General features: G+C 41.5%; 1 protein-coding gene across 1 annotated transcript in view; it reads left to right on the forward strand.

The window, feature by feature from the left end:
- The first annotated feature begins 5949 nt into the window (after nucleotides 1-5949).
- CNOT10 (CCR4-NOT transcription complex subunit 10) overlaps nucleotides 5950-16165 on the forward strand; it is a 35084-nt gene continuing 24868 nt past the window's right edge. Inside the window, exons 1-4 of the mRNA XM_049816609.1 lie at nucleotides 5950-6246; nucleotides 11594-11685; nucleotides 14406-14567; nucleotides 15094-15244. Of these exons, the coding sequence (XP_049672566.1) occupies nucleotides 6225-6246; nucleotides 11594-11685; nucleotides 14406-14567; nucleotides 15094-15244 (427 nt within the window). The 5' untranslated portion in view covers nucleotides 5950-6224. The remainder of the gene's footprint in view (nucleotides 6247-11593; nucleotides 11686-14405; nucleotides 14568-15093; nucleotides 15245-16165) is intronic.

Genomic DNA, 16165 nt, shown 5'->3' on the forward strand with positions numbered 1-16165 from the left:
GGAAAATATGAGTACCTCTTTTCAAAAGAGGAATCATAGAAATTTATTGAGAATATTGTGGCATCATTCCTCAAAATCCCTTATGCTCCTTTGTTCTCTGTGTTTCTCAGTGGTACCCCCCTGCTCTCAGAAGTTTTGCACCCGCTTGCTCTCTTTCCACATCCCAATGCTGATGAGCTCCTGTATGCCTAAGCTTGTCTCCCAATCTCTATTTGACTGTGAGCAAAGCTGTCACAGTGGTAAGCACTGTCAGAAAGATATTCTGCCGATTTTTGTCTGCGAAAGCAAGGTGTAAGAAGGCCCTCCTTAAGGTATTTTCCTGGCACTGCTACTGTGGTTGCAGGGTGAAGGCTAGTGTTACTCCCCTGCAGCACCAAGCAATGCATGTGAAGAGCAGGATTCAAAACAAGTAAAACAGTGTCACTCAGAAACTGCAGGAGTGAGAAAAATTAGAGGGCTTCCTTCCGCCTGTGAAGTTTTTATGTAGGCAGTGGAGGCTGGTGTGAAACATCTGCATGAGACAGGTGAAGGGGAACTTGCTGCTTCCTAGAAGTCCCCTGGTTGAGGAAGTTTTGTGAGATAGCTTTACTTCAGGGAGTTTCAAAATGCGTAATGGAGATGTGTGGTGCTAGGCCAGGTCCCACCTGATGCAAAACATCTGTGTGAGAATATACTGGAGATGTGAGGAACCTCAGCACCAGCTATTTACAGCTGTCAATCTACTCCTGCTGCTCCAAGTGAATTGCTAAAGTAAACACAGCCTATGCTGGTTTATTCACTGCTCACAGACAGAACAAAAACTGTCATAGATTGTGATGTACCATAATTTTCCAGGAAAATATATTCCACAGCACTCTGAAAGCAAAAATACTGTATTTAAATGAGATTCACAGCAGTATATTTTATTCACTTTGAGAGACAGACTCAGAAAAAGAGGATTACTAAGCTGAGACTAATAGCTGCATTCAACATACTCAAATTTATGCTAGTTTACATTTTAAATAAGAACTCCATCTGTAGGGGAAAAATAGTACTTCAACATGCCTCACTTTATTGTATAGTGCCACCTAGGGCTTAAAAGCTTTTAAACTTTAGAGTGGCAAAGGATAGGAAGCCCTATTAATAGCAGAGAAAATATTTCTTACATTAAATAATTTGTATTTTGGAATTTACTAGGCTAACAAAGTGCTGCCGAGATTTCCATACCGTTGTATCTGGCAGAAGAATTGTAACCTTCACAGTTCCCTTTGGAGCTGGCCATATACTTTCCCTCTTCCATAGTCTGGCAGTGATTGGGGGTGTCACAAATCCCGATTTTCTCCTTTACTAGCCAGGTCTTGCTTTTATGATCAGTGGAGAGGTTACCTACACCTACTGCTGCAAAGTTGGGTAGGAGATTGCTGTCTTGCTGGTTTTGAGTCTGCCAGAACTTAAAACAGAGCCTTGAAAAATTTGCTGTGTGAGGCCAGAATCAGAGAGGAAACCCTGGCCTACTTCTACTTGACCTAGTCTACTGAAGGAAGGTACTGTACAAGGGAGGAAAGAGATGCTGGGACTACTCTCTGTCTGTGAGCAGATACGCTTTATTCCTCCTGAAACTTCCCTGTCCCCCGCACATGACAAATTGCTGTTGGCTCCTTTTGGCTTCTTTTGATTTAGCCTAGAAATGGGCAAAACAAACCTAGAAAAATCTGCCCATCTGTGTACCATGTTTGTTTTTTCAAACTGAGTTTTGGGCGAGAAGCCTGAGTTGTGGTCATTTCTTCCGTGAAAAAACAAAACTCCAGTAGAGGTAATATTTTAGAAGTGTTTTTTTCCACACACTATTTTTATTCTCTCAAATGGTATTTGATTTTATTCCGTATCTTCCACAGCAGATGGCATACCTGCCTCACTAAGACCAGAGACACTCTCTGTGATCTGCTCACTTGGCAAGATCTATTATACCTCAGGCAGAATGCAAATTATACATACATGCAGTCAAGAACCTCTCTCCCCTGTCCTGACAGGAAGGTAGTGATGCTATGTCGTGGTTTCAGCCCGGCCGGTAACAAAGGACCACGCAGCCGCTCGCTCACTCCTCCGCCCCCCTCCGGTGGGATGGGGAGGAGACGGAGGAGAGAAAAGAAAAAGAAACTGGAACCTCGAGGGTTGAGATAAAGGCAGTTTACTGGGACAAACACAAAAGAGATTACAACAACAACAACGGCACTAATGAAAAAAAGTATACAAAAAGAGTGATGCACAGTGCAACTGCTCACCACCCGGGACCCGACGCTCCGCCACTTCCCCCACCGAAAACAGAGACCACCCCTCGGCCCGGTCCCCATTTATATACTGGGCAGGATGTCACATGGTATGGAATAGCTCCTTGGCTAGTTCAGGTCAGCTGCCCCGGCTATGCCCCCACCTCCCAGGTTCCTGTAAAAATTAACTCTATCCCAGCTGAACCCAGGACATGCTATCACAATATTTTCAATTGCATGACTGTATGCTTGAACTGTGATGAAGGGCAGGTGTCTCTTCCCTTCCTTCAGTACCCTCCACACACATAAGCAATTAAGATTTGATTATTAATAAGAAGGGTGGAGAGGGAAACCCGATTTTATTTGTGTTAAGTTCCTTTTTAAAATCATCTATACTGAAAAAAAAAAGGCCAGCTGACAAAAATTGCTTTGTCTGTTCCTTAGAAACAGAAAAAGAAAATATTTTGGAAGCGCAAGCCACAGACATGGCAAAATGATGCTGAAAGATATACCAAAGATTGCTCTAAGTATCCCTCAGGTAAACAAGCCCTGCAGTAAAACTATAGCATTATGGTGTCGTGGGGGGGATTTAAAGGGGGGAGGGGAGGTCAGATCGCTTAAAGAATCACCTCCAATTGTATTAGCAATAGAAAAATGATTTAATAGACACTTGTATAAAAGCACAACTTCACAATTCGATGGCAAGGTTCACTCTATTACTTAGTACATGGATGAAATGCACACAGGAAAATTAAGATAGAATCACACTAAACTTACGTATAAGGGACTGAAAATGTAATAGGGTAAAAGGGAATGTTACAAAGAATTAATTTCTTGTGATTTGTGCAAAGAGTCATCCTACTCAGAAGGAGATGCTGGTCACAGCCTGCTGCGGTCCAGGAGAGCTCAAAGGGCCTCACTTAGTACCGCTCTTTATAGGTTTGGGAGATGATTGACTTTCGTCATCAACAAATTGCTAGAATCCCAGCTGCGCTGGAAAATTCCAAGACTGAGAATAACTTAAAACATAGGTACAGGATGCTCCAAGAGTGTCAGGGGAAGATTGTAATGTCTCAAGGTTGTTATAAGAGAGAACTGGCGGTAGGTTGTTATAAGAACTGGCTATCTCTACTCCCGCCCCCTCGCCTCTGCCGGACAGCAGGAGTCCTTGAGACGCACAGCATAACTCCTTGTCTTAGCTGTGTAAGAGTTCCTGGCACAGTCAAGGGTTGCTTAACTGCCCAACTCATTACACTTATGCTGAGGCCTAGTGAGCCTTCCTGAGTTCATAAATCAGCCTGGAAAGGGGGAAAGAAACGCACCACCACAGATGGATAAAGCGAACTCTCACAACTGTCCTCTAGATGACATGATGTAGAAGAGATGAGAAGCTGGATACCAGGGCTGCCATACTTGAAGCTGAATGAGCTTTGACAAGTTTGTTAAAGTAAAGGTACAGTAGGGAATAGTAAATTCACTGTGGTGCCCATGTCGATGCAGCATGCTCTGGAACAAGCAGACTACTGCTTAGATACTGGCAATAAGCACCGTACCAAGCCTGTGAGAGAGGGAGACGTACATTCACATCAGGTCCACATTAGATATTCTTGCTCCGTCACTCAGGGTGGATTTTTGGTGACTTTCTTGTTTTGATAAAAGTCCGAGAGATATGCAGTTACACTAGTTGTACAGTGCTTTTGTTTTTATAGGTTCTATTGCTTACCAAAACAACAAAACCAGTTATGGTTTTTACACATATATATGTGTATGTATTTAAATACACATATAAATAAAATGCCAGCATAAACAAATAATTACATTGGTAAATATATACACATTAGGGAGACTTGCTATTACAACTTTATTGGCAGATATTCTATAATACAGATATAACCTAATGATCTGGGCCAGCAGCTGTTTCTTACAAAAGAAGATACAGCAACTTCAGAGACTTGGAATAAGATACTTATGAATAAGGATTGCAGGATTCTCTCATACATGTATGTCTAAAAGAAAGTCTGAAGATCAGAGTTTAGTGAAGAGGAATTGGAGAAGCGGTGATTAATAGAGTCATTAAACATAATTTGGAATATTCAGAATTTCAATTACAAAATAAAAAGAATCATCCTGCTCTTGAAATTCCTTAAATAATGTTTTCAGAATCTTTCATTTTACAGGGCCTGGCTCATTAAAAGCTGTGATGGTTTAAAGGTATTCAGAGCTGGTGTGTCTAAACTGCATTTCTTTCTTTCCAACTGTATCCCTCTGTTAAATAAAGTATCACCTTTCCTTACAAATGTTACCTCTCTGAGGTGCTTGGAAGTGAAGTTAGGGAAAAGATCGTAGCTGGAGACCTGCCACAAGGCTAATAAGAAGAAACCCTGCTTCCGCTAAATCACTTTTGCCATTGACTTCCCCCAGGACAAATTTTGTCCTCAGATCTGGTCTTTCCTGACACATGTTGTCCACCTGGCAACAAGGTCAAAATCATGTAATGCAGAATCTGTTAATCAGAAGCAGGTGTATCCACACTTACTGTCAAAAGTAGAAAAACACGTTGATGTTTAACACGAATAAATGAGGAAGGGGGGACGTCTTGGAGAACTGCATCTGGAGAAATAATACAAGAAAGTGTTCCCATATTAACAGATGACAAAATTATGGAAGCAGCATCTTACAGGATCCCCACTGTGACACAGAGAGCATGACAATGAAAGCCCACATTCACAGAATGGCAATGAAGGGTAACTGTCCCTGTGTCTCAGGAGCTTGAATCCAAGGGAAAGAAACACAGGGAGCCTTATGGTGCCCAGGACGGGACACCCCCGGGGCCCCTTCTCCTAACCTCATCCCACCTCCCATTGTATATAATAAGGGGGGTTCAGGAGAGAAGGTGGACTCTAGACTCATCCACAGTCCCTACCCAAGAGTCAGAACAATACACGGCTGCCCAGCCTACAAAGATACCTCTTAGCAAAGGTGAGCGCTTTAATAGTCTATATAGTACATCCAAGTCACTATAAACATTTAAGAATCTTGAATATTTATGACTCTGCCAATGTCATTTATCCCATGTCTGGTACTTTATTGACAAAGACAATGACAACAATAACAAATGCTAATTGGAGTCTTCAGTCTGATGAAGGTTAATTTGCCCCTCAGCACACTGAATTCCAAGGACACTCCAAACTCACGGCATGAAACTGGGCTTCCTCGGGTCTGCCAGCGGGACTAAATGGGTGTTCCGACATCCACTTAGGAAGGAATTCAGGATGCAGACAGGAGGCCACCTTGTCGGCATTAATTACTGTGGTGATGAGCACCTTAACAACACATAATCCACATAAAACCACATGAACCAGTTAACATTTTGAAAGCTTCCTCGTAACCAGCTGGTGACACCTGAAGGAAGCCCCCGGGTCACCGCTACCGGCACTGGCTGCCCCGGGGGCGATCCCGGCACGTCTGAACCGGGCAGAAAAGACAAAATACGTTCGAGGCAGCGGCCGACACTTGCCAATCACTTCAATGCCGCAGAAGCGTCTACACAGAAACGGCCCGCGCCTTCCCCCGGCCGCTCCCGCGCTCCCAGCCCTCACACGGCCGTCCAACAGCCACCATGCCGACCCCGCCTCAAAGGCCCCCGGGGCGGGGCGGGGCGCGGCGCGATGCGCATGCGCCTCACCACCCTCCCCCCCCCCCCCCCCCGTCGGCAGCGCTGCAGCGTCCTGACATCAGACGCGCAGTCCCCCAGCAACGGCCGGACGTCGCGAGGCCGCCAGGAACCCGGAAGCGGCGGGCGAATAGGAGCGAGTGGCGCAGTCAGCGGGGCGGGAGCGGAGGGCGGCAGCGGTAGCAAAGTAGTCCCGGGAGGCAGCGGCCGTTTGGCGGTGGTGCGGTGGACGCTGGGCGTAGCGCGGGGAACCTCGGCCCTATCGGCGTGCTCAGACCGGGCGGCCGCACCGCGCGGCCGGGGAGATGGCGGCGGACAAGGCTACGGGTGAGTGCGAGGGGAGCCGCCGTCGCCGCCCGCCGTGCCCGCCTCGGGCCTGGGCCGCCTGGCGCGGAGGGATACGCTGCTGCGTGGGGGGCGGTGAGTGCCGGCACGTCCCAGGCGGAAGGAGAAACTAGTACGTGGCTCGCTCGGTGCTGTTTCCTTCCGCCGAGGAAGTAGTGCCCCCGCGGCAGCAGGACTGAGGTGGCGGCGAGGCCTGCCGCCTGTGGGCGCGTGTCCTGGCGGGTCACCGGGCGGGCCGTGTGGGGACGGGGTCCCCAGTGCCCTCCGCGAGGGGGGCTGAGCAGCTGCAGCCTCCTGGCCTGGAAGGGCTGGGTGGGGAGGGCGTTACGGACGTATTGGCGGGGGTGGGTGTCTCCTAGAGCTGAACAACAGCGGCAGAAGTTGATCTTCTGGGTTAATGTGTTAAACTGGGGCATTCGGAAAGAGCTGGCGAGATTTGAACGCTTCGTGTTGCTACTTAATCTCTGGAATTCAGTCTGATTCCCTCTGAGTTGCCGCTTTGGTTTAAGGGGATGAGTGGGTCTTTCCTAAGCTCGGGCTGGAAAAGACACTGTGGAGAGAAATCACCGAGATAAAAAATAAATCATCTTCTGGTAAACACCCGAAATAAATCTCAAGTACAGTTGCTGTGTAACTCATTAGCATTGATAAGCTACTGCTTGTCCACCTCTCAGATGGCAACTCAGTGGGGACGGAGAAGAGGGTGATGCGGAGGAAACCCAAAGGGATCTACCGGTGTTCTTTGGGTTTTTTCAGTTGGTTTTATGTGGCTGGGAGCTTTATTTAAATTTGCCTTAGGCATTTTTTTTTCTGGATGCCAAATATGAAACTCCTCAGTATTGGAAAAAGATTGTGGGAAAAATTAGTGTACTGTACTGAGTGATGTGTACTAAACTATCCCCTCTTTGTTTATAAGCACTGTAAGTGTCTCCTAAAATACAAGGGAAAAAAAATGACATTAAGTTTTTCATATTTTTGTTGTTGCTCTTGGAAGAGTTGAAGGAACTTTTCAGTTGTACTTCCTTAAAAGAAAGTATGTGCCCAAATGAATCAAAGATGTGAGATGGCAAGATATTCTACATGCTGTACTTGTTCATAGCAGTGAGTTACAAATAACTTTCCATTGAGAAGTGTTTGCTTTTTATCATACAATATTGAAGTCTATTACATTTATACTAGTAGTACAGTGTCTCATAGAAAACTGTAGTCTTGGTGCCACAAATTGTCATCTTATAAAGGCTGAATGCTCTGGCTGGTCTTCATACCCTTCAAAATGCTTTTGGAGCAAGGGTCAGATGATAGATTCCTCCCCTTCCAAGGAAGAGATTATCCCCCTGCTTGTAGAGTTTGGAAATAAAAGATAATTCCAGAGGTGCTCTGGTATCCAACAGCACACTTCATGCATAATTTACAGGGCCTAGGAACAAGAGAGCTCAGGAATAGCAGTGCTTGGAGATACAGAGAACAGGTATGAGAAGGATAATGATTGCAGTCACTCTTCAGGTGTCTTCAGGTATGTGTATGTGGGAGATGTGGTTTCTTGTTGCTTAAATGATGTGGCAGCAAGCCAATGAGGAGAGCAATCTCCCTTTTGAGTTGGCAGTCTCATGCTTTTCCTTGTTCTCCTCTTGTAGAGCCAGTTTTTCCAAAGTTCTGCTGTCCACTGTGATGTAACTTCTCCAGTAGGAACAACTGCCTGCTTGTGCAAAGCAAACAAACCTCCGTGACATAGTGTTTCTGCTGCCCAGCCCCAGGATTGCTAACTAGGAAGATAATTTCCTCACTTGCTTCTTTAACTTCTAACTCAGTGCAGCAGCTTCCTCCAGATCAAAATCCGAGCAGTTGATTTTTACATCCTTTTCCAGTTTGCCCCTTTTGCCCCTCATCGCTAGCCTGATGTGTATTAGTTTTAAAGTTGCTCTGTACTTGTGAAAGTTGGAAAAATGAAAAGTTAAACTAACAGGTCCATGTGTAAATACCATTTAGAGAGATAAATTGAGTCCTGTCATTTGTAAAACAGAGATTCTGCATCATTTCAGATGTTTCAGCTCATAGTTGTAGCTACTGTATGGATAGGAGCATGTTGGTAGTGACTGGTGTGCCCTGTGTTACCCACACCACATGCTTCTGCAAGAATGCTGAAGATCACTAGATCTGAGTGAGCAAGTGGCATGCTCTATGTTTTGACAGGGAACAATGCCTCTACCTGTTTCATTTCCAAATGCCTCAAGAAATATGGAAATAATAGTTTTACTTGCTGTGATCTTGCACTTGATTGCCATTTGCAGCTGAGAGAGCAGGAGTACTTTTTTCTCCCCCATTTAGGTGGAATTGGAGGGTTCTTTTCGGTATCTTGAGCCAGCCAGCTTTTAGGTGACTCCTGTCTGTGAGATCTCTTGATAATAAAGATCAGCTGAAGCAGTAGATCCTGGTCTAAACAAGAGTGGCAGGATTACAGTAGATTAGAAGGACCTTTAGCTCTTTAACATGTTTCAAGTGTGTCTGGGCTAAAAGGGTAGAGAGTAGCCAAAGTGGTTTTGTTGGTTTTGTTTTTGGTTTTTTCCAAAGGAAAGAGCTATGCCATGAACCATGTCAGCAGGACTTTAGTTTTATTCTTTCTTGATAAGCTTCCAGTTCAGGTTTCGCAAACCTGCTTTGTTTACTGAGTCGAGGTAGGTCCAGTTGATTAGATTACAGCCATAAAATTGACTTTACAGGAGAAGGGACAGCTCTGTTTTTGCTTAAAATACTCCCCAGTTTAATTTGTTTGTTTTTTTTAATGTACCAGCAGACTTAGAGACACAGTGAAATTTGTAGACCTATCCTGATTTTTCCCTAGGAAATACATCGAACAGCTATGTAAGTGGTGCTTTTATTACACAACTTAGACAACAGTCTCTTTGGTTTATCTTTCACTTAACTGAAGTCATTTTGCTTCGGGATTCAGACTTCCATAAGCCCACCTTCTTTTGAGATCCTTGTTTTGACGAGCTTGCATACAATGGCAGTAATGAGTAATGCACTCGGTAGTTGATGGCACTCTGCTATGTAAACCTCCGTGTGAGGAAACTCTTGACCAGACTGAGCATTATCAACTTCAGAAGTCTTATCGAGTCTCAAGACTCTGCACTATGCTTACTTTTACTAGCATAATCTAAAGGGTGTGCTGCGCAAGTAAAGCAGATAATGTAACTGTTAGCATGGAAATTTGAGGGAAGATGCATTTGCTTATTTGCTGTTCTGTTCAGCTGTGCAACCACAAGATTTAGAGCAGGAATCAGATCTAGACTATATTTAGCTCAAAGGAGAAGTGCTGCTGGTTCCTTTCCTCTTTTGCGGCAGAAAACCTTGGCATGTCAAAAATTTTCTGGGCTTTTTTGTTTTAATTTCTTCTCCCTCCTTTCCCTTTCAAAGAAAAGGTAGTGCAAGTGGTGTTGATCAGTGCCTTATGCATGGTCAGATTTTATAGCAGGTGCATGCAGTTCTGTAGCCCCCTGAGGATCCATCCCTCCGGAGTACTAAAATTGCTGAATCCTGAGTTTTGTTCAAATCACAGTGGGTTACTTTGTAACTTGCACATGGAAGATTGTTGAGATTTTAAAATCTGAACCTTGTTGGCATCTTGATGCAGGATGAAAATCGCAACCAAATATTTCCAGTTTTCTCAAATGTGTTATTGCCTAGGGCAATGGAAGGAATCTCGCTATCTTCCCAGCCACAAGCACAAACTATAAATAGATCACTAAGTCTGGTTTATTCCTACTGTGGATGTTAATTGATGAATCTTCTGAGGTTTGGTTGCCCTTACTGTTGTTGTTTGTCTTATATTTGTAAATTTTCATAGTCGGTAGCAGAGGATCCAGATATATTGGTGGTGATGGGGAATGGATTTTGCAGTGGAACTCACAGATAAGTGTTTTCATTTGTTCAAAGTGAAAACAAAATTAGCAGAGTTTGCATTACATCTGTGAATTCTAGGAAAGAGAAAGGAGGCATTGAATTTACAAAGCCTACCTAGCCTATTAAGATAGCAAAAGGTAGGTTAGAACAAAGCTTCCACTGTGAAATTCAAGAAATAATTTTCTGCAAGAGTGGAAACCATTGCTGGTTTATAAAGTCTTTGTTTCAGAAACATTAAATTATTTTTGTATGTTGTACCATGAGTTAATGCTTCTAGAAATAAGCTGTCTGGTGTGGTGGTTGTGTCATGTTTTGCATTGGGTTTTTTCCTCCAGTAGTTTGTGTTCAGTACAAGGAAGGGTTTGGTGGCGTTTTTTTCAGCTTCTTTGACATGGAATATCTGTGCTGTGGTTTTTCATGCAACTTTACTGAATTCTTAATTGCGTGATGACAGAAGGGTTCAGTGGACTCCTTTCTGAAAAATATGCTCAGTAGTGACTGAAAGGTAAAACATTAGGAATTCTATGTAAAAGAAATTGAAGACAATTAAAACCTTATTATATTGGAATATAAATGCTCAAAGGGGCCACCATCATAATTGCTACATGCTGTTCTTGTCTTAAGCTGGAAAAGGATATAGTAGAACTAGAGAAGATTCTGGGAAAAAGGTGGAGAAGATGCAGAATAAACTGTGCCTGCTCACCTTGGAAGACAGACGATTCAAAGAAAGATCTGCAAGATCAGGAGTGAGACTGAGAAAGTGAATAGGCAGCATTTGCTCATGTCGTGCAGTATAATCACTAGATAATATTTGATGGAGTATACTAAAGAGTACAAAAGTATAGAGAGTTTTAAAAACAGATATCAAGTCTGTCAGTGGTTATTTTTAATGATGGTTTGATTGCAGCCTCTTATTTAGGGAGACTTATTCTTCCAAAGCAGGGAGGTGGGTGGAAGTTCTGGTGTTTGCTCTGTTCTTTGTGTTGTTCCTTAAAGTATCTCTTGCTGTTTAGGAAGCAGCACGCAGGATGCATAGTTTTTTCATCTAGCCCAGTGTGGTACTTATTCTATGATGTGTGGCCTTCACAGCTAATTTTTGTGCAAATAAAGACAATCCTAGTGTACGGTTGCAGCTTTAAAGAGGAATCTAAAGTGTATGCATTGTCAGTTAACTTGTAGGACTTTGCTTATTGATTGAGTACAGTAACTTAGCTAGGATTATTACATTTACATTTTTTGGAGAGGAATTTACCAGGAGTGTAGGATAACTTGAGATATTTTAGTGTAGTAGGGATTCAGTGCTGCATTTACCTGGAAAGTTACTTGTACTGGCAGGAGGATCTTAAGAACTGGAAGAAACAAAATTTTTGAGCTGAATAGCTGTCATCACATTTGCAAACTTTCTTGTAATCATCTGTCCGCTTTACAGATCAAGGTACTGAGAAACATGAAGGAGCAGGTACCTCTGGGATTACTGATCAGGAAAAGGAGCTGTCAAGCAGTGCATTACAAGCTTTTCTGGTAAGACAAAGCCAAACTCTGAGACTTCTAATTTACCACATAACTGCTAAATGGGCCTATATAATTATTTTTCCTGTTTTCTTAGCACAGTTGCAAATGTGTTAATGAGATATTATATCAGAAGTAGCACTAATAGTGTTATAAAGCCAGCACATGCATTTTCTGTCTGCTATGATGTGAGAAGACTGAAGGGGATACTTGAACAAAGTGTACAAGAGCACGTTTAATCTTGATTCTCAAAACTTGGTAGCCTTAAAAGCTGTATAATGAGTTAATTAGAAGCAGCAGGCTGCTATTCTGTATCAGTGTTGGAAATGCATGATCTCTCTGAAGAATTAATTGCTTCAGGCTAAAAATGTTGTGTTAATGTTGTGTTTAAAGGAACCACATGTATTTAAAAAACAGCAACCAAACAAACCTTTTTCATTTTAGCATCTTGCTGTATTCCTTCACAAAAAAGCATTGTATACTATTCTGTCACTTTACATTAAAACATATTCTTCAACACATAACACCTACAGGCAGTATTTACTACCTGTTTTGTGCTTCTTGGAAGATTTTATGTGTGCGTGTGTTAAAATTCAGGTACCACATGTTTCAGTTGACTTCTTTGTCTTCTAATTTTATTTAGTGTAGCAAGTGACAGGAAGTATAATTGCTTTTCCTTTCAGTTGTTGTGCTCTTATCACAATGCCTTGCATAATTCAGTTTTGGATGTGTTAAATAGATCAGGGGAAGAATTTAAATACTGTCTTTTGAGATTCCTGCTTGTATATTTCACTCATTACTTTCATTTTGTCTGGAATGTTGTGACATAAAGTGCATGTAGTTGGTCCTTAAGCTGACTATAGCTGATGTTGTTCACTGATGTCTTGAGTGCTTTCTAGCTCAAGTGTTCTTTTTCAGTAACTTTTTGCTCATTGGCATTTGATCCTGAGAACTGAAGGCACGTGAAAGGGTTGTCTCTTTTCCACCTTGCCCACAGATCTATCTGCTAAAATATTTTGGTCTGCTGATGACTTCATCTTTAGTTTATACTGGTCCACTGTATCTTGTTTATCTCATGACTTTTTTTCTTGCTTTAAGAACTCCCTAATTTCATGGAGTTGTGAGGTGGTGACAGATCTGAGCAGCATTAATCTGGTGCCTTGTTTGCCAATTTTGCTTGCTACCAAGTTGCTGTAAATACCTTTGTGGACTGCCTTGTGTGCTGCTTTATCGTATTGTGCTTCCGATTTCAGTCTCGATAGAATTACTATAGAATTGTATAGTACATTCTATATCCTGTCTAGTAGAGTGGAGTAAAGGACTGTTAGCTGAGGAAAACATCACAAAATAGGTTGAGCATTTAAGGGTTCAAAGTTTTTAGTCCAACCATGGTTAGAAGCCTTGTTGCTGTGATCTGAAAGCTACTCCTGTTGAAGAGAAGCTCTGAGTGTGAACATGTGAAGAAAATCATTGGGTGATGAACTGTCTTAATTAAAGAGCATGCTAGCAGTTGAGTTGCAAGTCCCTGTGTTCATGCACATGATCACTAGGCAATCCATGCTGTCAATACTTAAAGTTGTGGAAATACTGTGTGTCAGGGTCCTGCTACCTCTCTGTAAATTGTATAACTGTGCTTTCACAGGGGACTGAAGGAACTGGGATGGCTCTGTTGAAAGTAGCTGCAGAATGGCAACTTTCTTGGGAAGAGCAGATGGACCACAGAGCCTTTCTCTGTTGTAATTCTTCCCTTAATAGAGGAAGTTAGGCAGGAGCCCAGGAGAAGCTCCATGGAATAGCAGTTAAAAAGGAAGTGGAGAGTGGTCGTGGTACCCAGGAGCATAGCTTTTGATTGTGAAGCATTGACAGAGATAGAAATGAATCTGCTTATCTGACTGACCATATTGGAAGTAACCCTGATATGGAAGAGGTGATGATTCCTGTATAGTAACTGAACAGTAGAGAGTAAAGGATCATTTAGGCTTAACATAGTTGAAAGAGTCTGGAGTTCTCTTTCATTCCTCGATGCCACTAAATACCTTCTGCACAAACACAGAAAAGACTAAAACCGAAAGCAGAAAGAAATGAGCCATTCTGAAGTCCTTGCTTATTCCTGAGGTCCAAGAAAGGGTTTCTTGATTATAATCACACCTCAGAGGAGCATCATGCTTGGATCCTAGTTTCTGTTTAGACATACCTAGATGATTGAATACTTCATTCAACAGCTAAAACTTGTAAAATATTATTTAAACCTTTACTGGGAAAGTGACACCTTCTTTTTCCAACCTGTCTTAAGCTGACTTTCACAGACTAAATTTTAACTCACAGTCTCTCCAGATTAAGTGAGGAATAAACATGAAATGATAGGATGGGACTTAAGTAAGCAACTGAAACTGCTCAGTATGCATGTGATGGGGAAAGACCATGAAAACTGAGGAAATAAAGAATCTTGAAACTTAAAATAATGCAACAAAGAGAAATCAGAATACTTTTCATGGAAACATCTGTTTATAATAATCGGCTACTCCATTTGTCCTTCCTCCACAAAATTCTTTTGAAGTTTGGACATGATCTCATGTGTGTAGAGGTTTAGTTCATTTCACTTGCTGTTGATAAAAGGAAATACTACTTTGCTCTCTAAACTTACAGAAGATACTTTCATTAAAACTTAGTAGCCTGCTAGTTTAAACTTTGTATCTTCTAATGCATGTTTCTGGTATGTTTGCAATTTCCAGGCTGGAAACTATGATGCTTGTTTACAACACCTAAATACCCTTCAAGACATAAACAAAGATGACTACAAAATAACTTTGAATACTGCAGTTGCAGAGTTCTGTAAAAGTAACCAGACTACAACAGACAATTTGAGACAAACCCTTAACCAGCTGAAGAACCAGGTAATGCAAAGATATTGATATGGTACTTGATTTTGAGTACTATTAATGGTGGTGAGATCTTCCAGTGAAATAGGAATAAAACTTCTGCCCCTTGTCCTCTAGATTTAATAAAGAAATAAGATAGTAACATTACTTTTAAACCTCTGAGTCTGTTTAATCATTTAGGACACTTTTTATAGTTAAGTTTTTACTTATTGTTGAAATTGATCTGAAGCTGAAATGTTTCAGAGGTTATAGCCCTAGAAAGATCTGCTATGTTCTTTCAATAGAAATTTCCTTAACCTGAAATAGTTTGTGAAATAATAAAGAAGTGAAAATGTTACTTTGCTACTCAATTAACAGCTTTCTATTTAATTGTAAATTTTTTGCTAGATTTATGTGGAACAACAATACATTTTATTAGCTTATAATTCTTACTGACCTATCTTCAGACAGATTAATACTTTAGGATTATTATTTTAAATATTTGACATTTTTTAAAGTTGTAGGTATTGAAAGTTAAGTGAAATGAGTGGGGTTTTTTCAGGTTCACTCTGTTGTGGAAGAAATGGATGGCTTAGATGATGTTGAAAATAGTATGCTGTACTACAATCAAGCTGTTATTTTGTATCATCTGCGTCAGTATACTGAAGCTATATCAGTTGGGGAGAAGCTGTACCAGTTTATAGAGCCTTTCGGTATGTAGACAGAAAGAAGAGTTTTGTTCATGCAATGACTACAGGAAGATCATTCAGTCTTTCTCACTATCAGACAAGTGGTTTGTAATTTGCCTAATATGGCTCTAAAAAGTAGGTAGGCTTCAGAATAAAGAATATGTTTTACTTATATCAAGGACAACAATTGATTTGGGGGGGAATGTATTTCAGAGACATTTAGCAGACAAGTATAATGAAACTGAAATGGATTTTTTGACAACTTTAAAATGTATTTATGTAAATAATATGTACAAACTAATTGCATTATTGAAAATCTAGTATATTGAGTCATCATACAACTTCATGGGCGGGTCTGTATTTGTCAGGGCACTCGCAGTTTTAAATACCTGCATTAAGTCATACATAATTGTATGTGCTCATATCTGAATATAAAGTCTCCAGGTTTTATGAGCTATGGCACACGATATAGTGGAATTGCCATACTTCTATGAAGTAATTTCATAATTCTCATTGAATTTTAGAGGTGACAAGGCAGAAGGATGTATATGTGTGTCTCAATAAATTAAGTAAATGCTACCATTATTCTTCTTCAGTTCCTCCCAGTTTTCAATATGCCTATCTGGGACTTACTCTGTGAGGCCAGCCAAGCAGAGATGTGTTTGTACGGAATCCTTTCAAGTTCTGTGGGATTCTACATATGTATATGGCTCCATCTGTCTGTTTAGATGCTGGATCTTTGCTGCTGATCTGCTTAGACCAATCCTCAAAATCTAGAAACATGATATACATGTTAAGCTGTCTTTAGTCTATGCTTTTATGCTGATGCCATTTGAATGAATTACCTTTTTTCCCCAATATGTGTACTTCCCCGTATTGTGTTGATGTCTGCATTTTTTTTTCTTACATAATGTATTTATTTTTCTCATTGTGTAACATAGATGC

The sequence above is a fragment of the Accipiter gentilis genome, chromosome 14, assembly GCF_929443795.1.
Source record: "Accipiter gentilis chromosome 14, bAccGen1.1, whole genome shotgun sequence".
NCBI lineage: Eukaryota > Metazoa > Chordata > Aves > Accipitriformes > Accipitridae > Astur > Astur gentilis.